The sequence below is a fragment of the Sturnira hondurensis genome, unplaced genomic scaffold (genome assembly GCF_014824575.4).
Source record: "Sturnira hondurensis isolate 20B ecotype Veracruz unplaced genomic scaffold, ASM1482457v3 Scaffold0004136, whole genome shotgun sequence".
In the NCBI taxonomy this organism is placed as follows: Eukaryota; Metazoa; Chordata; class Mammalia; order Chiroptera; family Phyllostomidae; genus Sturnira; species Sturnira hondurensis.
The window spans coordinates 229,135-250,879 of NW_028076767.1; the positions used below are offsets into that span (position 1 = coordinate 229,135).

The 21,745-nt window shown below is 36.5% G+C and overlaps 2 protein-coding genes across 11 annotated transcripts in view; one reads left to right on the top strand and one right to left on the bottom strand.

The window, feature by feature from the left end:
- The window catches only part of METTL21A (methyltransferase 21A, HSPA lysine), a 58,625-nt gene extending 42,186 nt beyond the window's left edge, over positions 1 to 16,439 (top strand). The window contains exon 4 of the mRNA XM_037043489.1: positions 14,808 to 16,439. Coding sequence (XP_036899384.1) covers positions 14,808 to 14,821 — 14 coding nt within the window. The 3' untranslated portion in view covers positions 14,822 to 16,439. The remainder of the gene's footprint in view (positions 1 to 14,807) is intronic.
- CREB1 (cAMP responsive element binding protein 1) overlaps positions 1 to 21,745 on the bottom strand; it is a 61,386-nt gene that overhangs the window by 24,657 nt on the left and 14,984 nt on the right. For 5 of the 10 annotated variants that reach the window (XM_037043478.1, XM_037043479.1, XM_037043477.1 and 2 more), the window contains 4 exons: positions 17,775 to 17,896; positions 10,682 to 10,828; positions 9,864 to 9,905; positions 3,109 to 3,209 (listed from right to left, as the gene is read on the bottom strand). In XM_037043478.1, the coding sequence (XP_036899373.1) occupies positions 3,109 to 3,209; positions 9,864 to 9,905; positions 10,682 to 10,828; positions 17,775 to 17,888 (404 nt within the window). In that variant the 5' untranslated portion in view covers positions 17,889 to 17,896. Of the gene's footprint in view, positions 1 to 3,108; positions 3,210 to 7,874; positions 7,983 to 9,863; positions 9,906 to 10,681; positions 10,829 to 17,774; positions 17,897 to 21,745 lie in introns of those variants that run through there. The other 5 variants (XM_037043480.1, XM_037043481.1, XM_037043483.1 and 2 more) reach the window with 4 other exon arrangements.

Genomic DNA, 21,745 nt, shown 5'->3' on the forward strand with positions numbered 1-21,745 from the left:
GGGACGCAACTGACTGGTGTTTCTCACATCAATGTTTCTCTCCCCACTCTCTCCCTTCTTTCCCCTCTCCCTAAAATCAATAAACATGTCCTCAGGTGAGGATAAAAAAATTAATTTTAAAAATACAGATTCCTAGGTCACATTCCCAGAGTATAATTCATGAAATATGGGGGAAAGACCCAAGAATTTGCACTGATTTATCAGTCTGGGCAGTGGACTACCCTTTGAGTAAGACTGTTTCTAGAGCAGTGTTTCTCAAACTGAGGTCACAATCCATATGTGGATCTTGAAAACAATTCAGTATGTTACAAACAACATACTGCAAAACAAGAACAGCTGAATGCCACCCATGATAAGGGTTAGTACTGCTTTGTGGCAATTTTCTTTCAGATGCCTATGTACAGATTATACACTCATATATATATGATAAACCTACATTTTTATATATGAATATGTATATGTATGTGTGTAGAGAAGTGAAAAGATGTATTTCTTGCCCTACCTGATGTGGCTCATGGACTGAGTGCGGGCCTGTGAAGCCAGGGGTCGCTTGTTCAATTCCCAGTCAGGGCATATGCCTGGGTTGCAGGCCAGGCCCCAGTGGGGGGCATGCAAGAGGCAACCACACACTGATGTTTCTCTCCCTCTCTTTCTCCCTCCCTTCCCCTCTGAAAATAAATTTTAAAAACCTTAAAAAACAAAAATATATATATATTTTTTATTATGGATTGTGGTTTGAAAAAGTTTAAAAGCCATTACTGAACTCCTGTAGTACATATACATCTACTTCTCTTTTGCATGAAGCTAGTAATTCCTCTTAGACTTTTTTTCCCCAGACCACCTTAGTAAATCCTCCCCCTGGAAATACAGTTCACTTTCTCTTCAAGTATATTCCAGATCTGAGCAGCAGCATTGTTGTAACCCTTGAACAAGAGGATTAGGGATGCTAAATACCTATGCAGTCGAAAAGCTGCTGTAACTATAGGCATCTCTCACATACATGGATTCCCAACTGTCAGCTGACCCTTAAACACAGGTTTGAACTGTGTGGGTCTACTAGGAAAAGTTCACACATAAGCGGACCAGTGCAGTTCAGACCCACGATATTCAAGGATCCACTGTAATTCCTTCCCTTAACTGAGACACCAGGTTTTTACCAATGTAGTCTTACAGTATATTGGCTTTTTTGGCAAACACATCTCACTAGTCTCATCAATGATGACTAGTGAACATTATTTTTGAAAAATGAATTAATTCAAAATCCTGTACTTTGACTAACTAATTTTATCATAAATGTTACAATTATCACCAGCATTCCATCCTGTTTGATTTGGTCTTCTCCCCCTGGCTGCTGTGATCTTTCAAAGTACTTCTCCCATCCATTATAATACTTAAGGTTCTGTCACTTGCAATCTGAAAAGCATGGCTCCTATGTTTTTCAGCTAAACTGGTGGTAAAAATAACAAGCCAGATGAAACTAGGCAGGAGCTCTTCAAGGACCCCGCTGGGTACTGATTAATCGCTCTAAAGCTGGGCGGTTCTAATGAAACTCCACCTTGTACTACCCATTAGTCCCCGTTTCTTTGACCTTACAAGCATATGATAAAGACTTTTTTAGAGATCTTGTTATAATCCAGACTTAGAGCCTAGGTTTTAAAATTTCATAAATTTAAAACAAAATAATGATACCCCACTATGGAGGTTCTGGGACTATAAGGGAAGATACCACTACCTTTCAAGGAAATAGCGATTTCTCTATATATACGCGGTCTCAGGCATCTTTTATTTGATTATCAATTAAGGTGTTATTATTTAAATAATCTTTGGCCTGGCCGGTGTGGCTCAGTGGATTGAGCGCGGGCCTGCGAGCCACACAGTTGAGGTTCGATTCCCGGTCGGGCCGCATGCCTGGGTTGCAGACCAGTTCCCAGCAGGGGACTCACGGGAAGCAACCATACATTGATATTTCTCTCCTTCCCTTCCTCTCTAAAGACAAATAAATAAAATCTTTAAAATTAAAAATAATAATAAAATAAATAAATAAATAATCTTTGCTGAAACACAGGCTTCAAGCCAGTTAAGGCAAATAAAAACTTTTTTCAATAGAAAGCACATGTTTTATAAGGTTTACAGCTATGATTTGCCCAGAATTTATATACAGAGAAGCCACATGGCTTGTTTCTTAATATTAATACCTCATTTGGATTTGTTTCAGGATCAAATGTATTTCATACGAACATGAGATATACTTCAAAGTTAAAATCTAAAACTAGTTATATTTACTAAATTACAAATATAAATGCATACAACACATACTTGGTAACATAAAATCTCTTAAGACCTCAAAATCAATTTGATAATTCATTTAAAATCCTGAATTTAATTGTGAGGATAGAGAAAAGGGCTAGCTTAGTAGCCAAGTAGAAAAAAAAAATTAATCATTCCTCTGAAAAATAGAAATGTACATAAAATAATTCAGACTACTAAAGAAGAATTAATATTGTAAGTTTGAACTTTATATTAAACTGTAAAGTAAGCTTATGAGGATGTGTGGAAGGAATTACTCTTCCTGCAAATATTGAATATGGAGCCAGTATAGTCATATTAAAAAATGGTTTTGGTCCATGGCGGAGGCAAGGCATGGACCAGGCAACTTCTCTAGCTGAATATAAAAACTACAGTAAGGTATACCTTTAAAATTAGGGGATATCAGCAAAGCATCATTCTGAAGCAACTATTAAATTAACAAATAGTTACATTAGGTACCACTGTATAAAAAAATGGTTTGTAAATGTGTTGCTAAGTAGATAAAGAGCAGTCTCAGAACTGTCATTTAACTAGAAAATGCTATAACCTTATCAAGTGTATTTCAAACTTTTGAACAGAAAAGCAGCTGCCAGCACAATCTACAAGAACAGAAGCAGAAAAAAACATACGTAAGTGTTTATCCAAGACTGTGCAGAGTAAGAAGTGTTCTCACTCTGTACGATAAGCTTTCCACTTATTTTGAGAGAAGTAACTCAAGATGAAGAAAAGTAAGCTTCCATACGGTGTTGAATTGAACAGCTAATTGGTTTTCTGACACCTTTTAACTATTACATTCCATACCTGTAGGAAGGCCTCCTTGAAAGAATTTCTCTTCTTTTTTGGGAATCAGTTACACTATCCACTGACTCCTGTGAGTCTTCACTTTCTGCAATAGTTGAAATCTGAAAAGAATGGAGGACTGTCTTGATAATCAAATTTCGTTCCCATAAAATTTTTATGAATTTTAAGAAAAAGTCAACTACAAAAGGACATACATAAACCTTATACAAGCTTCAGTAGATTTTTAAAAAACATTTTTATGAAAAACAATCACACCAATCACTTTCCTCTCCCATTTACTTATCTATAAAAGTCAGAGGATCTAAAAAGTTTGTCAAAACCACAGTTTCGTGCTATCCAAATTGAGCTCCATCTATTCTAGACTTCATGTAATCAATCGTGAATGCACCAACATTGTCTGTCAGTTGTTCCCGTACAGCTGTTAGAACAAGACTCCCTAGTGAAGTAAGGTTTCTGACATGAGGAAGAATAAGCAACTAAGTATTTGGTCACAAGTCTATATAGTGACTATACAAATATTTCCCTTTAACTACAGTGTAAACACTTGTGAATATATTTACAAATGTATAAATAAGATTGGTGATACCCTACCATGTTCCAGATGGTTGATTCTAGCAAGTTAATAAGAAGCTCTCTGCTACATATGGAAATGTTTCAAAGTTTGCATTCTCTAATTCTTATTAAGCAAAAGCTCAAGTTAAAAAGAACTGTGCCTTTCTGGAGAGTATCTCTGGACTGAAAAATAATAAAGATTAAGCTGAATAAAGATTTTACATGGAGTAATAATAATAGCAACCAGCATTTTTTACTATGTCCCAGGTACTCTGCTAAAGCACATACATATATTACTTAATACTTACTAACGCAGTAACATTAGGTGATGGATAAGTACGATTACTATATCCACTTTATAAGTAGAAGAACTAAGGTACAAAGAAGTTAAGTAACTCACTCGAGCCACAAAGCTAGGAAGTAATGGAGTCACTGTCAATACTTGGCATCTCAGTTTTAGACATCCTTTCGGGCATCAAAATCCTACTGGTTTCAATCTCAAACCAGTTTTATCAGAAGCAGAAGCCCACAGGTGCTTTTAGACCATTTTTAGACCTAGGCAAGTCTGTCTGTCAGATTTGTACTGCCCAGTTTCCCTAGTCTACTCAACAGGAGCCTCCTGCTCGTTCCTGAAACAGGTGCACATGAGGCTGTCCGAGGGAGTTAGATTTAACCAAGTCTATGTGGGTTAGCTCCAGGTCAAAATTTACGGCAATAGCACTAAGGAAAAACATATTCAGAGGAACCCGAGAAATCCCAAAGGCACTAAGTACGTGGCCTGAGCCTAAGGGTTCTAGTGAGGAAGGACTCATTTTAACAGAGCTTTGTGATATGCACTCATTTTAAAATGAAATTGGGTAAGTCTAATAATACTTCACAAACTGTACTTACAATAAAGTAATCTGCTTCATCCAAACACATTATAGTCTTAAAGACATAAAAATTAACAGAAACATTTTAAGGAGTCCAGGAACGACAGATAAAAAGACGGTCAAACCTGAACGTAGTCTGTGAGCCTCTGCACAGTAATAATGCTGCAGTTACTACCAAAGGAGCACACCGAACAATTCCTCACCGTTCTACAGCTGCTGTGTGCAGCCCACTCAGCGCAGTCTGCACAGACTCTCATAGAGGCAGAGCAGATAAGGAGCTTGAAAAAGCCATAACAGAAGATCCAAATCTCAAGGAATAACAAGACTGAACAGTACTGTGTGTGGAAAGTGTTTGCCTACATTGATACTTCTCAGGACCTTAGCTCCTCTACTGTTCTTTCCGCCTTAACTCTCATCCTTGCAACCTTCTTTCAAGGATCTATAGTTGAAAGTCATGAAAATAACTTTAAAACATGCTACACAAACCACCCATATGAGAGATTCAAAATGAAATAAATGAATGTTCCTTTTTAATACATAGTCTGATTTTCCCGCAAACTCAGCGGATCTATTGCTCTTAGTAGGAACCATCGCCCCTTTCTCTGATCTAAAAGATTTTGTCAATTCAGACAACAGGAATTAACTTACCATGTAGTAATTACTTAGAATTAGGAAGCCAATTCCTATGGATTATCTACCTAAAATAAAAAAACAACCAAACAGAAAAAAACCCCAAACCAGAAACACACAGTGGACCCACATTTCTGAGACTATTAAAAATCATGTCAAAAATCCTTTTTCATAAACATCACAAATTATTAATTATAGTTTAATATATATTTAACAGGCCATTAAAACATAATCCCTGTTTTAGCTTATCAGACTACCACCACATCCCAATAATAAGAGCTACTTCCTTGGGGCTCACCTCAGTCACCTCACTTACATGCCCTTCCTGAGCCCCTTAGATGAGTCTTTAACCTTGGACATTTACGAGGCAAGGCATTTTCCGAAAGCCAAACTACCACTTGAAAGTGTGAGGTTTTAGGTATGTATCTCTCCACTTTCTTTTACTTTGTTAAAAACCCATACCTCCTGTTTATATGGGAAGAAACTTCCTATTTTGATGGTTTTTTTGAAATTTCAAAATAAAATATCAGTGAAAATCAAATAAAATAATGGCAGTATTAGGTGCTTTCTCAAACTATACACACTCCCCTTGAAACTTAGGTACTTTTCCTGGGGAGAGCTCATACTTACGGTTTTAGTACAGATTTAATAAAAGTATACAGCAATGATTTCCAAATCTTTTGGTCTTCAGATCACTCTTATGAATAGTTACATAAGCACATATATTTATTTGTAAATTTAAGTGTTATTATATATTATAAAACAAAATCATTTTTAAAGAGATAGATCAAATATAAATATACCTGTAAATCTCTTAAAGCTAAATCATTATTTTTTATAATAGTGAATAATATGCTTTAATATGCTTCATCAAAAATCACTTAACAGGCCCTGGCTGGTGTGGCTCAGTGAACTGAGCACTGGACTGCAAAGCAAAGGTTCTCTGGTTCAATTCCCAATCAAGGCACACACCTGGGTCCCGGGCCAGGTTCTGTGGTGAGGGGCACATGAGAGACAACTACACACTGATGTTTCTCTCCTTCTCTTTCTCTCTCCCTTCCCCTCTGTCTAAATGTAAATAAATAAAATCTTTTTAAAAATCACTTTATAGTAGTGACTCAGAATAATGATTCTAAGCTTGGGCTTTTGAAATGTGATTTAAAACCTGCTATTACTGAAAAAAGAGAATTTGCGAAATGTAGATAAGTACATTTTTGGCTAGACTTACTTAATAAAACAATCACTTTTCTTTTTTTATCTACCCATTATAAAACCAGTTGATGAGATTTACCTAGTATAGTTTCATTTCCCTGGCTCTCAGTTAGTGTACACTAATAAAAAAGATTATGATTTCATATTTCAACCAATAAGTTCAACACTACTGAAACTCTAGAAGACTTCTAAATCGTTTAGAAAATTCTATTTCCAGGGTTTTAAAAGTATATAGATTTGAGTTTTTATGTGCCAAATTTACCCTGTTTGAAGCTTAAAAAAAAAAAAAAGGTAAGGATCCCCTGGCCAGGGGGCTTAGCTGGTTGGAGTGTCATCCCATTCCCCCAAAAGTTGCAGGTTCAATTCCTGGACAGGGCATATACCTAAGGTTGTGGGTTTGATCCCCTGTAGAGGGGCATATGAAAGGCAACCAATCAATGTTTCTCACATCAATGTTTCTTTCTCTCATCGATGTTTCTTTCTCTCTTCCTTCCTCTCTCTCTCAAATCAACTTAAAAAAAAGGTATGGAAACATTTCCAAACTTTTCTTTTCTTTCTTTAAGATTTTATTTATTTATTTTTAGAAAGAGAAGGGAAGAAGGAGAGAGAAACATTGATGTGAGAGATACATCAATCGGTTTGCCTCTCCTATAGGCCTTGACTGGGGATGGAGCCCACACCCATCCAACCAACTGAGCTGCCCAGTCAGGACCAAATGTTTATTTTCAAAATGCTCTCTCCACAGCACAATTATCTTTCAAAAAGTAGTTACTCTCAGCCCTGGCCAGGCAGCTCACTTGGCCAGAATGTTGTTCTGATACACCAAGACTGTGGGTTCCATTCCCAGTCAAGGCACACACAGGAAATCAATCAAGGAATACATAAAGAAGTGGAACAACAAATCGATACCTCTCTTTCTCTTCCTCTCTCTAAAATCAATCAATTAAAAAATATAATAGATAAAACATTTACTCTCTCACTCATTAAAATGTTACTTTTCCTCCCAAAATAGTTGAAAGGGATTTTCTTTCCAAAAACATATTAGGTAATCTATCACTTTCAAGTCCTTACTTGCCATCATTAAAAATATCAAAACTTTTTGAACACTTGTCTTACGTGAAAAACAAGCAAGTAGTTCATCCTTTCATTTGATAACTCTTAAACACATGATAACCACCGTACCTCTATGTTTCATGAGAGATTTTTATCACTGCTCCCCCCACATTACAAAGTGAAGACTCCACCACAAACTCCATCTACAACCACGCTTCCCCTGGTTCACTCTATTTGAGTTCCATCTTGCTATTCCTTGATATGTGACGCACATGCTCACTTCTGAGCCTGGGGACTTGCTTGTATTATTTGCATGGGTTAGCCTCACTTGCTGCCTTCCGCTTACCATGTTCCCTGACCACCCAACATAAAACAGAACACCCTTTTCTCCGAATCATTCTCTATCACTTTCCCCTGCTTAATCATCTTCCCAGCACTTATCCTCACCTGACACATTTTATTTTTTCATTGTTTCTCTTCGCTCAAATGTGATCTTCATGAGAATAGGGAAGTGTTATTTTTCACTGCTGTCTTTCAAAGCACCTAGAACAGTGACTGGCACATAGCATGTGATCAATAAAAATTCGTTGAAGGAATAAATGTGGTAATTTAAGGTAACATAATCCATATATCCTGACACGTTTAAACTACACTGTATTAAAAATGCACCCAAAACCAACAAATGAAAAGTGAGGATGCCACTGTTAACTTCTACACACTTATGTCACTCCCGTAATCTGTGAGATTTGACTCATACATATACATAAAGATTAAATTAGGGCACCAATGCAAGCCATAAATATGAATAGAGCTTAATTTCTAATATTCTCATTAAAAAATATAAAGAGAAGTCCTAGTATCTTGTTTTCGAACCTGTGAAATGTACCTTGCCCATTTTGGAAATGCTGTTCTAGAATAACACCATTCTCCTGTCTAGGAGTCTCAGTAACCATTCCTCTCCTTGTCTGATCACCTCTGCTGAAAGCTACTTCCTAGTTGTGTTAATGCTAATCACTGTTATGATTATTATCAGTCACTGATGTGACCACTGAAATTTAATAGATTCTTTATGGTTTAGGCGCTTTAAAAAAAAACACTGTATGTCACTATTTGTAGAATTCAGGCTTTCAATTACAGACATAGCTTACCTTAACTGGAAAATGTGTTTTTGAAAAGATAAATACATTTCTACAGGTAAAGGACACATAACCCTCAGGTCCAAATTATTATTATTATTGCAACAAAGGTTAAAATCAAGAATACAATAAACATTACATATTATAACTAAAAACTATAATCTTAACAAATTTGTGGGTGTAACTTTTTTGTGTTCTTTATAGAAAGACCTCCTACTATTAAGTGAAAAAGAAAAAGTAAAGATTAATGTGAGGTTTGAAATCTAGTCTCCTAACTAGGTTTCTTTCCACTATTACCAAGAGGAAGATATGAGCAAGGAATTAGTAACGGCACAGGATGAAGAATGTAAGGTAAGTATTCAATGAAATAAAAACTGAGGCAAAGGATAAGAGACTATAATACAGCCACTGTGATTCCACAGAAATATCAAATTCTTAGGTCTTTACATGGACGACACTGACTCCTACTCGGTAACAAATTCCATTCCTGGTACCTTTAAGTATGGAAATTCATACAAATTAGTATCTCACATGAAAATATCCCACCCCCCCCCAATTAGGTGCTCAAGTAAGCCAAAAGCACAATGACAGAATGAAGCAGAGGGAGGTAACGGCAGCTCAATACAGTATGGCTGAGAAACCCGAACATGTCCTTTCAATGTTAGCAGAATGCTTCCAGGAAAAGGGAGGTACTTCTCCCCTCTACAGATATTAGTCAGCCTGGCTACCATATCCAAGGAAAACACAACAGTTCACCCACAAAAAGACAGTAAGGATGCAATGAGAAATCAAAGCTATATCACATAATAAATGGCTGAAGAAAAACAGGCAACTATTTAGTCTGGACTATTTTTTAAGTGGCAGGCGAGTGGGAGGTGAAAAATAGAAGCAGTCCAACAAAAATGGGGTTAAACTTGCTTAACTGGTTTCTGAGGAGAGACCTAGGACCACCAGGAAAATTTTATAAAGGCCTATCCTGTTTTATCATGGAGCAGTATTTTAGCAATTACCCCTAATTATGCATCGGTGGCCTCAGGGGACAGTATGAACTTCCTTCCTCTGAAAGTGTCCAAGTAATGCTGGGCTACCATTTGGAGGGCAGACGAGAAGGCACGAAGGGAAATCAAGCAACAAACTAAGGGCTGGGTAAGCAACAAGTCTGGCCTACACCTAGGAGATCTTTAAGATTTTTATTCAAACCTGAATCTGATGTTTACAGAGAAGGACAAAGACATAAAGAGTAATTTCTCACCTTCCTTTCTATATATAGTTCTCTTCAAATCTAGGACCTAGGACTCACCTGAGTTCCGGAGAAAAGTCTTTTTAAGTCCTTACAGGAAGACTGTGAAGCAAAAAATATGAAATGGGAGGCTGGGGTTATGGCCTACTTGAATGAACGTTAAAAGTTTTTTTTTTTCTTTAATAAGCTGACTGCAAAGATGTATACTGCTCTAGATTTTCTCTACAATTAAGTACAGTAGTCACCTTCAGAGGTCTACAAGCCTTTAACACCTTTGGGTCCAACCAAAGGAATAATCTCTCCCCAGAATGAGAAAATGTGTAGTATAACCCCTGCATTATACTACAGGGGTTCTTATGGTGCATTTTCTGAATGTATCATTCTTTCAGTCATACACTAACTTAGAACCCTAAACATAGCTGGTATTACAAATGCTTTATGTAATCTCTAAATTGAAGTAATTATCTTAAGTAAGGTTATTGGTTACTTTTTGACAAGGGTTTATTTTTTTTCAGTTGCATGTTTAGAAAATAATTACAGAGGCATTATTTTTTATCTCAATTTTCCTTAATTGAGGTAGGTCAGCCTTACAGTCTCTCCCAAACATTTTTTCATTTTACCCCATGTACTTAATGATTTCCCCAATCAATTCTTTTTCTTCTGTAGCTTAAGAAAAAATCTTTTTCTTACGTGTCTGTTCCTGAGTATATGTGTTCTAATACATAAGGTGACTATACAGATGCAGCATATTCCTTTACTGTAAAATAAAATAAACTCTGAACTAGATTATGTTCCTATTTTTGTAACTAATGAAAGGAGAGAGATATGACTATAAACCACAGTTATAAAAGTAGATGCAGAACTTTTTATACACATACCTGAACTGTCTGGACTTGTGGAGACTGAATAACTGATGGCTGGGCCGCCTGAATAACTCCATGGACTTGAACTGTCTGCCCATTGGGCAGCTGTACTAACGTTACGGTGGGAGCAGATGATGTTGCATGAGCTGCTGGCATAGATACCTATTGTGTTGAACATGGAAAAAGATTACCATCACAGATACCTTCTTAGGAGTACTCATGTTCAATATAAAGCAAGATTTTAGCAACAAAAAGATGACCTTTTTGCTTGGTAATTACTTCATTGGTGTAAAAGAAATTGATCATTAAATTTAACATTCTGGAAAAAAGAAAGACTACAAATCCCTCCCCCACCCCCCACTTTTCAACTCCTTCCAAATGAGAAAAACAAAATACTATTTTAATGTAATATCAATATATTGGGTTAGCCAAAACGTCCATTATGTTTTTTCCGTACAGTGGTTCTAGTGATAACTTAGTGGTCTTTAACTTCATTTGAAACAGTTGTACAGGAACAAGTATAAAGGACACATGGAAAAAACGGGAAGGGGGGTGGAAACAGGAGGGAGGTGGGGAGGGCTAAGATGGTAGTAAAAGGCAGAAAACTGTACTTGAACAACAATTAAAATAAAATATTAAAAAAAGAAACAGTTGTTAAGACTGTATTGTGACACCTGTCATACCAGTATGCATCTAAAAAAAACTTACGAAATTGGTAAATTTTTGTGCAGCCATTTTTAATATTGAAAATGGAAGAAGATAGGCAACATTTGTGGTGTATTATATTTTATTATTTCAAGGAAGGTAAAAATGCAACTGAAATGCAAAAAGATTTGTGCAGTGTATGGAGAAGGTGCTGTGACTGATCGATCGAATGTGTCAAAAATGGGTTTGCAAAGTTTTTTGGTCCTATTGACATTTTGGCCAGATAATTCTTTGCTGTGGGGCTGTCTTACGCGTTGGAAGATGTTTAGCAGCACCCTTCTCCTCTACCCATTAGAAGCCAACAGCAAGAGATAGCTGACATACTCAAAATATCCACATCGATGAAGTTATTGGTGAAAATGAAAAATGTGTCTTATTTTATGAAAAAAATTTAACAGACTTTTTGGCCAAACAAATATGTAACAGACTTTCTTTGAACACTAAGTACTACTTTACTTGTATGGTGCTTTACATTTTCCCACCTGCTTTCACACCCAATTTCTCATTTTGCTCTTCAAAGATATCAAAACCAGGTAATCAAAATTATTCCCATTTTAGAAATAGAAATATTAAGTGCTCAAAGAGATTAAGTAATTTATTGAAGTTCAGGTGATATGCTAGACTTTAAGAAACAAAGGCTTCTTAATATCATATATTAAATAACCCATGTTCTAAAATATAACTGCTGTCAATCTTGGGCAAACTTAGCTAGTATGTCTAGAACAAATACACATTTTATAATATACAGTATATCTAGTTTTACCTTAAACTAATTACAAGTATGCCTTTCATTAGTGAAAAAGCATTAATATGAATTATAATCTGAAAATTTCTACCCTCCCCAAATAAATCACTAAACTGGTTAATAGTTGATATTTTAAAGATTCATTTTCCTCTAATAAAGAAGCAGAGTTTAGAAAATATAAGAGAAACCAGTTTTTCCTGATGCACAAAGAAGGCAATTTTAATGAGTAAATAAATATCCAGGTCCAAAGGGCCCTACATGTCTGTCAAACGGTACTTAACTGTTCCTATGCTTGTACATGTTTATGGGCAGAGATTTGTATTTGCCCACTTAGTAAAGGTACTGGGGACTTATATGCCAGAAGCAATGTTAGACTTGAAACTACAAAAATGATAAAGACATGGATCCCTGAGCCCTTATGGAAATTATTGGGGTATGTGTGAAGAAATGGGGAAAAGACCAAAAATATACTTAAGTACTGAGGTCTGCAAAGATAAAATTGAACACACTGAGAGCTAAAGCACCCCACCAAAGAGAGGAGGCCACCAGGAAAGAATGTGAGTTTGAAACAAAGAAAACAAGCCAGACATGTTGTTGTAAGCACAGAATTCCAGGCAGAGGCTAGCACTGGCAAAAGCAAAGCGGTAACAGCATGACCTGTGCGCGGCGGCAGAGGGATGACAAGCACATTAAGTGTTTTACTCCATGACGTGGGCAGTGGGGACAGATGAAGTAACAAAGGCAAGTAGGGGCTAGATGTGCTAGTCAGGAAAATTTTTACGTATGTCCTATTAAAGAACTTTATCCTGAGGAGACTGGGAAACGCAATGAAGGGTTTTGAACTCCCGAAAATCATGGTGAGGTTTGTACTTGAAATGATCTTTATCTGTGGCAGCGTGAAAAATATTTATGTCACAGAAAGAAAAAAGTGCAGGCAAAGAGAATAACTGAGAAAACCTATATAGTAGTAGTTAAGGTGAGATGATGAAGGGCAGAAAAGGGCACTAGATGTGGTAGAGATGCGAATGAGAGAAGGGATTTAATGAATGTTCAGGGGGCAGACCAGTAAGGGCTTTATGAATGACTGACTGAAGCAACAGAAAGGAGTCAGTGATGATCCCAGTATTTCATGTTTGGGTAAGAATTGGTAGGCTGTATTATCAATTGAAACAGAGAACACAAGAGGGAGAAACTTATGGGTGATTGGGGTGGTGGTGGAAGACAACAGAATTAATTTGACATCTGAATTTGCATATATTTAGCAGGCAGTTAAATACTTTGATTGTGAAGCTTAGGGGAAAGATCCCTATTAGGGTAGAGGTTAAAATCATAAGCTTTCCATCTTTGGACAGTTAATTACTATTTAATCACTTTCTCTCTGGCCACTATAAATCTTGTTTAGTTTCACTGGTTCTCAAAATGTGATTTGTGGCCTCTGTTAGAGTTACACAGGGACCTGTTTATAAACTCTGATGGACCCAAAGATACTTTTCCCTACACTGAACCACCACCTGATGTTATTCAGAGTATTTCATCTCAATTTCATGTAAAAGCTCTTCTAATATTTGAAGCAATTATAATGTCCTTTCTGAGTATTCTCTAAGGTGAATATAACATGCTAACTCAATGAATAATCCCCTTTTTCCTGATCATTCTACATAATGACTTTTCTCCTAAGTTTGTAAAATACAGATACACAAAAAATAGATTAAAAAATCACTTATATTCCTACCACTCAGAGCTAATCACTCTTAATATTTTTGCTGTAAATCTAGGTGTTTTTAAAGGTACATATATACATTCAAATTTTTTAACACATTATCATAGAATCTATTTTATCTTTCAAATCCATTATAAATATCTTTCCATTCCATTAAGTCTTGTTTTAATGACTGCATAAATTCCTTACGCGTATTTAGGTTTTCAAATTTGCCTATTTCAAGTTACAACTACCATCCTTTTATCCAATTCTTTAGCTAAGTCCATAAAAATTTACATTCTCAGTCAAAACCAACATTTTTTCCACTCAAAAAATTTTGTGTAAATTCCAAAAGTAATTAAGACATTTCATCATTGTTTTAAATTTTCTTTCTTTATTAGGCTGAATTTTTCCTATTTATTAAATCACAGTGATCTTGGATTTGATCATTTTATTATCTTTTTCTAGTATTCAAAACTGACAAGAGCCCTGACCAGTGTGGCTCGGCTGGTTGAGCATTGTCCAGCAAAGCCAAAGGTCGCCAGTACAATTCCCGGTCATGGCACACTCTCAGGTCGTGGGCCTAGTCTCTAGCTGGGGTGCGCACTGCAACCTATTAATGTTTTTCTTTTCTCCTTTCCTTTCCCTCTCTCTAAGAATAAATGACTAAAATCTTTTAAAAAAGACCAACAATAAAAAAAAAGCAGGCATGAAAATTATGAGAGGAAATTATGTCAAAATGTATAATGTATGTTTTAAGAATGTGGATGAACAAGTGAAAAAACTCTGTAATTAGGAATAAAAAACAAAAAAGTATACAAATGGAAATGAACTTTCATGAAACTCAAATATCATGCCATTTTGCTTAAGTCTTAAGTGCTAGAGGACATAAGACTCTAGCACTTAAGTACAACATCCTGAACGTGTATATAATTTTGTTCCTTTCCTGAATCTCCACTTAAACTTCACAAAACTGATTTTGTTTTTTACAGGTATTACCACATGAGCATAGAAGAATGGGAAAGAGTAAGAATTCTGGAGGCTGGAAAGCAGATGAATGAGTGGTATTAAACTTGGAAGACCTCAGAAAGACCATTCAAGAGGAGGAGGCAGGCACAGACTGATTTACACAACAAAATCCTTAAGTGGCTCAGGATCTAAGACACCCTGGAAGGTGGGCTGAAAGGGAAAGCTGAAAATAGGGAAGCTGTTTCAGAGCATTTGGATCCCCTCCTCAACTCCCTGTGGGGAGGACAACTGCCGTGCCAAGCTGGCAGAGAAGCGGAGATTTATTTTCTGGATCGAGGGTCTCCCTTGATGTGCACTAACACCAGGCGTTGCTCAAGGTAGGGTACTAAATCTCAGTCTTCCTCTCACTTGGCTCCCAGGCCTTCACAAACGAGCGAGGTAGTAGTAAAGCTTTCTCTGGGGAACGTGACCAACACCAAGGGCCAGAAAAAAAACTTAGAAGAATCTGCCACACTGAACCTAAGTGCACCTCAATTCACGTTAGACTCCAAACATACCCACAGAGCTTTTTGTTCTCCTACTTTTAAACTTGAGCAGACAACCACTAATTATTGAGGAAAGCTTCTAATAAGAAAGATGGAGACCAGAACAAATGCAAAGGGGAAAAAAGCAAGAGAGAAAAATCTATGTGGGAAGAAGAAAACATTAAAAAAAACCTAATTAATATTCTGATAGAAAATATTGCCTTTGTGAAATAGAAATAGGATGAAATATAAACACAAGAGGACTATTCAAAGAACAAAAGGAACTCTTAGAAATGTGACAGGATAAAGAAGCTTCAACAGATAGGGTGCAATGTGAATTTGAGGAAATGTCCCTGAAAACAGAACAAAAAGACAAAGAGATTAAAAAACAGGAGGTGAGGAAATCAGATTAACAGTCTTACAGGTATAACACCTGTATCACAAGGATCCTAGAGAAAAAAAGAGACAAAAATCACTAAACAAATAAATTGTCCAGAAGTGAAAACATGAGTTTCCACTACAAAAGGGCCCAATTAATACATAGGACAATGGATAAAAATTATCCAAATCAAGGTCCTAATAATGTGACAATGAGATAACGAAGCAGTATGGTCAGAGACAAGATTTTTGTAAGATACCAGAGATACAAAATAAGAAATGTATTTAGTCTTTCAAACAGCAACACTGGAAGTTGATTAGATCAATGCACTCAAAATTTGAAAGAATGACTTATGAAGAATTCTTTACCTAAACTTGCTCAAGAAACCACTGGAGAACATGATTTACTAACAGAAAACTCTAAAGAGAAAGTCAGTAGGGCCGGGGAAGAATTTCCAGGATGATATTATATAGCAGACTTTGAGGACAACTGGACCAGAGAGAACAGTGTGACAAGAGAAAGATACACTGAAGGTTGTCACCATCAAAGATCACTGTTGGTGTTATAATTTACCAGAGGTCTGATGCTTGGATGAGCCCAGATCCTTTTTTGTGTATGCTTTCCTTGATCAAGTACTGACGAAGTCCTGGCTTTCCCACTTTGCCCCTGCACCTGCCTCATCTGAGTACATTTACTTCATCTCCAAGTGCCTTCTCTTTCTAAGGGCTGGAGGTGAGCCTGGGTGATCTTACATGAAAACAGAACTGCCCACTCCTTGTACTGGATTACATTACTGCTGGAGGTCCAGTTTTAGCCCACAGTTTAGTTCAGTAGTAACTATCTGTGGTTTGGCCCTCTATTTGCCAAGATCTTACTCTTGTTCAGTGACTCCCCTGGGCTCTAAGAGAGCTTTAAAACTCTGGAAAGCTGATGCTCAACATTCCAAAGCATCTGCTGGGATTACTTCCTCCTGGGAGCCTTCACCTGAAAGAGGCAATATCATACTCTTACCTAGCAGGTTTGCTAGCTATTTGGTTTTTAACCACCTCTCTCATATAAATTCAAATAGTTAATAAAATATAATACTTGAGACCCTGGCTAGTGTGGCTCAGTGTATTGAGCTCCACACTGAAGCAAAGGGCTGCTGGTTCTATTCCCAGGCAGGATACATGCCTGAGTTGCAGGCCAGGTCCCCAGGAGGGGGCGCACAAGAGGCAACCACACATTATTGTTTCTCTTCCTTTCTCCCTCCCTTCTTTTTTCTCTAAAACAAACAAACAAACACACACATAAATAAATAACATCTTAAAATACTTGAGAAAAAATTGAATACATAAAAAATGAGTAACTTTAATTATTTGATTTTTTAAAAATTTATTTTTAGAGTGGAAGGGAAGGAGAGAGGGAAATGTCAATGTATGGTTGCCTCTCGTGTGTCCCCTGCTGGGAACTGGCCTGCAACCCAGGCATGTGTCCTGACTGGGAATTGAACTGCGATCCTCTGGTTTGCAGGCCCACACTCAATCCACTGAGCTACACCAGCCAGGGTGAGAGAATGTAACTTTAGATGTAGAATGTTTCAAAGACAAAATGAAGAATCATGAACTTCATTTAAAGTACATAGCAAACAAAAACTACCATCCTCAAAACTTACTTGTGTGTCCATTTATTTACTTATCCTGTTTTTTTTGTTTAGGTACATGTAAACCTAACTTTCAGACTATCTGCATTTCCATGTTCCAAAATAAATCTGTGTGATATGAAAGAATATTATCGTTTTCTTCTCTTGTTTAAGAGATACAATCACAATAAATTTACCCATCAATGAAAATGTCATTATTTCTGAATCATGTAGCTACAAAGTGTATCAGTGTTTAACAATACATTTTTTTAATATTACTGAATACTGTCATTTCTAAAGTTAGGGTAATACTAAGTAAAATAGAAATTTTGATATTCTAAGAATGTCTCTGCTCATTCTATGTGTATCTCTAAACCCCACCCTGCCCCCAAACCTAAATTCTCTGGTCTGAAACATATTCCTCTCGGAAGAGATGCAACTTGGCATCTCTCCATGTATTTTATACCTGGGCTAATGTGGCAATCTGTGGCTGGGCTTGAACTGTCATTTGCTGGTTTTCAGCTTCTGTTACAGCTGCATCTCCACTCTGCTGGTTCTCTGCTCCAGATTCCATGGTCATTTAGTCACCTACAATAATATGGAAGAGTGTTACAAGCACTACAGTGCTTTGTGCTTTTGTGACTTTAAAGGCAAATTTCAAGTTATAAATATGTACATGTGGTGGTTAGGTTAGCAAATGCACTAAGAAATCTAATTAAAATACAATGTAGCTTAATTATAAAACTTGTCCAAACTCTGAGCTGTAAAAGTTTTAGTCCCTTCAAAAAAGAAAAAGCTTTTTCCCTTATCATTTCTGCCCAAGGAGATATTACTCTAGGTGTAAGAAGGTATTCTTCTCCTCAATGAATCGCTCCTATAAACAAGGGGAGGACTGCCAGCAAAACTGAAATTTTTTCAAACTACCAATTAGGTATGAAGCAAGGGTAGAGAGAAGTCAGCTGATGACACAGCCTGTGACATACTGGCTTCACGGTACATCCTATTAAGGGTATTCCCTCCTATTATAGGGAAGAAGCAGAAAAATTATAAGCTCTTTCCATAGGAAATTACTGGAGGTAGGACAAAATCAGCCAAGTTTCAAGAGCCCAGGTTGTGGGGTATCAAGATACACAGGTGGAATAGAAAGGTGGGACAATTATCCACGGAGCCAAGTCAGAGGCTCCAGTCACCGAAAACATAAGCGTTCCGATTCCTCTCCCTATGTATAGTATGTAACACTATATTCACGCACACACACACACACACACACACACACACACACACACACACGAAATAAAAGTTTAAAATTTTAAATTGCAAAATTGTGGGCACATTAATTAAGGTTATTTTTTTTTTTACTTTTGGACCCTTTTGGCATCTCTGGGCCACACTGGAAGGAGAGTTGTCTTGGGCTACACATTAAACACACACACACTAATGAAAACAAAAAACCCCTCAAAATATTTAAAGTAAATTTACCATTTTGTGTTGGGGCTGTATGCGGCCCACAGGCCGTGGGTTGGACACCCCTGGCTTAGTGTATTTGTTGGGTAACCTGGCACTGGATGGCAGCAAAAGTAAATGGTAAGCAAGTCTTAGCAGCAGCTACACGTGAAGGTTAGAGAAATTTCTGGTAACCGGGGAAGCCGTCACGTGTACATGAATGGGATTACTTCTTGTGTACTACTAACATCACTCAGCGCCTAGCATATTTCCTTTCCAAAACAAATGTAATAATAGTAAGGATTACCCATAGTGACTCCATAAATAACACAAAACCCCAAATGCTTTTCCAGAATTTATTACATTTATTTTATCACTCTGAAAATAATCAAAATTGTCATTGTGCCTTATGTGATTACTACATACCATCAGAATGTATCACATACTAGTACATTTTGCCATCATTTACAGGGTTCTATAAAAAAAAGTGTTTTACAAGTATCAGTTAAAAATGAAAGTAAAAATATCTCTGGAAAGGAATATAGTTTATAAATACAGAGTCCATTAAACAGATAACAAAGAAAAAGATCAACAACTTAACTACATATTACTTTAAACATTTATATGGCAAAAGCCGCCACCACCACAAGTGCACAGGGAGAAAATATCTGCCACATACACAACTAACATAGTAACATCTAGAATACAGAGAAAGTACTGGTCAATAAGAAATCTTATTGAACAATTACTGACTAGTTCACAAAGATGTATGTTCAAAGAAATTTTCTGTAATAGCAAAAAACTAGAAACAAGTATTCATCATTAGGAAAACCATTAAAGAATTTACAGCAATAAAAAAGAAAGGGATGTATCTATAATGTAATAACACACAAAGCTTTCCAAGACAGTGAAATGGTGAGTCACGGAACACACTATAAAACAGACCCCTCATTTATGTTAAAAACAAGTAAACCAAAATGTTGTGTAAAGCTATATGCATGGAAAAAGATGTGGGGAGTTATATACTAACTGTAAGTGGTAGCTATAAATAGAAGATTTAGTAGACATGTATAGGATGATGGCTTTCAACTCTTCTTACATATTTTAGTATTATTTTTTCTTCCTTTGAGCAATGTAAGGATTACTTGTATAATGTAAAAAATGTTAATACCGTAAGTTATGGATAACATTTTGATACTATGAACCAAAAACTCTATTTCAATCATGATTTTGAGATACCTGTTTACAAAAAATTATTAAATCCCAGATATTTTCTACATAAAATTATTTTTGTTTAAATTTTGCCTAAATTGTTAACCTTACATTTCCAAAGATTAACTATTTTTAAAAATTATCAAATAGCTTTGATTATCATTTATTATGATTTATTAAGTTTATATTTACAATCTGTGCTCTTTTAAATGAAAAAGTTTAAGAAAGACATCAAAAGTAATAGAAAGCAATAATAACAAAAGTTTGTGCACCCCAAATGTTGTGCATACTTTTGGTCTGTAAAAAAATTGATGTAAAAATAAAAAACCTAACTTTAATAATAGGTAGATAAATCCATTTGAGAACAATTACTGAGTCAAACCAAGAACAGAAATACATTTACTTTTCTACTTCTCCCCAGTCATCATTTTAATGAAAATGAAGATAAATACAATTATCACAATACTTCCTTTGTAGACAAAGTATATGCAACCATTTAAAAAAGACTTTTTATAGCCATATTTTTCTAACCTAAGCTGTCACAGATTATAGTTTTACTCCACCATTTGCTTAAACAAAATCTAATTGTCTCTTGTGCGCCCCCTCCTGGGGACCTGGCCTGCAACCCAGGCATGTATCCTGACTGGGAATAGAACCAGCAGCCAGCCCTTTGCTTCAGTGTGGAGCTCAATACACTGAGCCACACCAGCCAGGGTCTCAAGCATTGTATATATTTTTTATTTTCTCCGTAACATATCTGGGTTACTTAAATGTTTGGCATTTGAGACATAAGGTATCATTACAACTTTTGTTTTAGAAAATATTTACGACTGTATTTTAATAAAGGAACAAAGCCATAATCTAACATAATTATAGTTGCATTCAAGACAGAAGTGTGACTTGCATCCTTCCCTCCCCAACTAGATAATATTCTTTCTTTTTAAGACAAATTGTGGCCTTGGCTGATGGCTGATATGGCTCAGTGGGTTAGGCACAGGCCTGGGAACTGAAAGGTCTGCAATTTGATTCCCAGTCAGGGCACATGCCTGGGTTGCAGGCCTGGTCCCAGGTTGGGGGCATGTGTATCTTTCACACACTGATGTTTCTCTCCCTCTTTCTCCCTTGCCCTCTCCAAAAGTAAATACAATCTTAAAAAATAAAATAAAATAAAACAAAGTGTGATATTTACAAAAGATAGGATCCTCCATGTAAACTGCCAGTGTTTTATACTATCATTTTATTCAGGCAGACTACCAATCTTTTCTCAGAGGAGGAACAGCCTTCTTAATTTTTATACTCTTAGCTTCAGTAGGTATATCACTGGGGCAACAGTACAAAAATTTTCTTACATCAGAAAATTCAGACCTTTCTCAAAGTGGAGGTGAGAATGAATCATTTAAAAAAGAACCACTTGTATCTGCCCTGGCTAGTGTGGCTCAGTGGATTAAGCTCTAGGCCTACGAACCCAAAGGTCACCAGTCTGATTACTAGTCAAGGGCACATGCCTGGGTTGCAGGCCAAGTCCCAGGTTGGGGGCGATGGAGTCAACCAGTTGATGTATGTTGATGTTATCTGTCACACATGCAAGTTCCTCTCCCCAGCCTTGGCCCTGTCTCCCTCCTTTCCCCTCTTCTCTAAAAAATAAATAAAAATGTTTATTTAAAAAATCCATTAAAAATAAATTTAAAAAACCTGTTTCAGATGAGAAACTCACTCATCACTCAACTAAAACAGACATTATTCTTTGGTTTGCACCTAGAAGGTACTGAAGCAGCAATATCC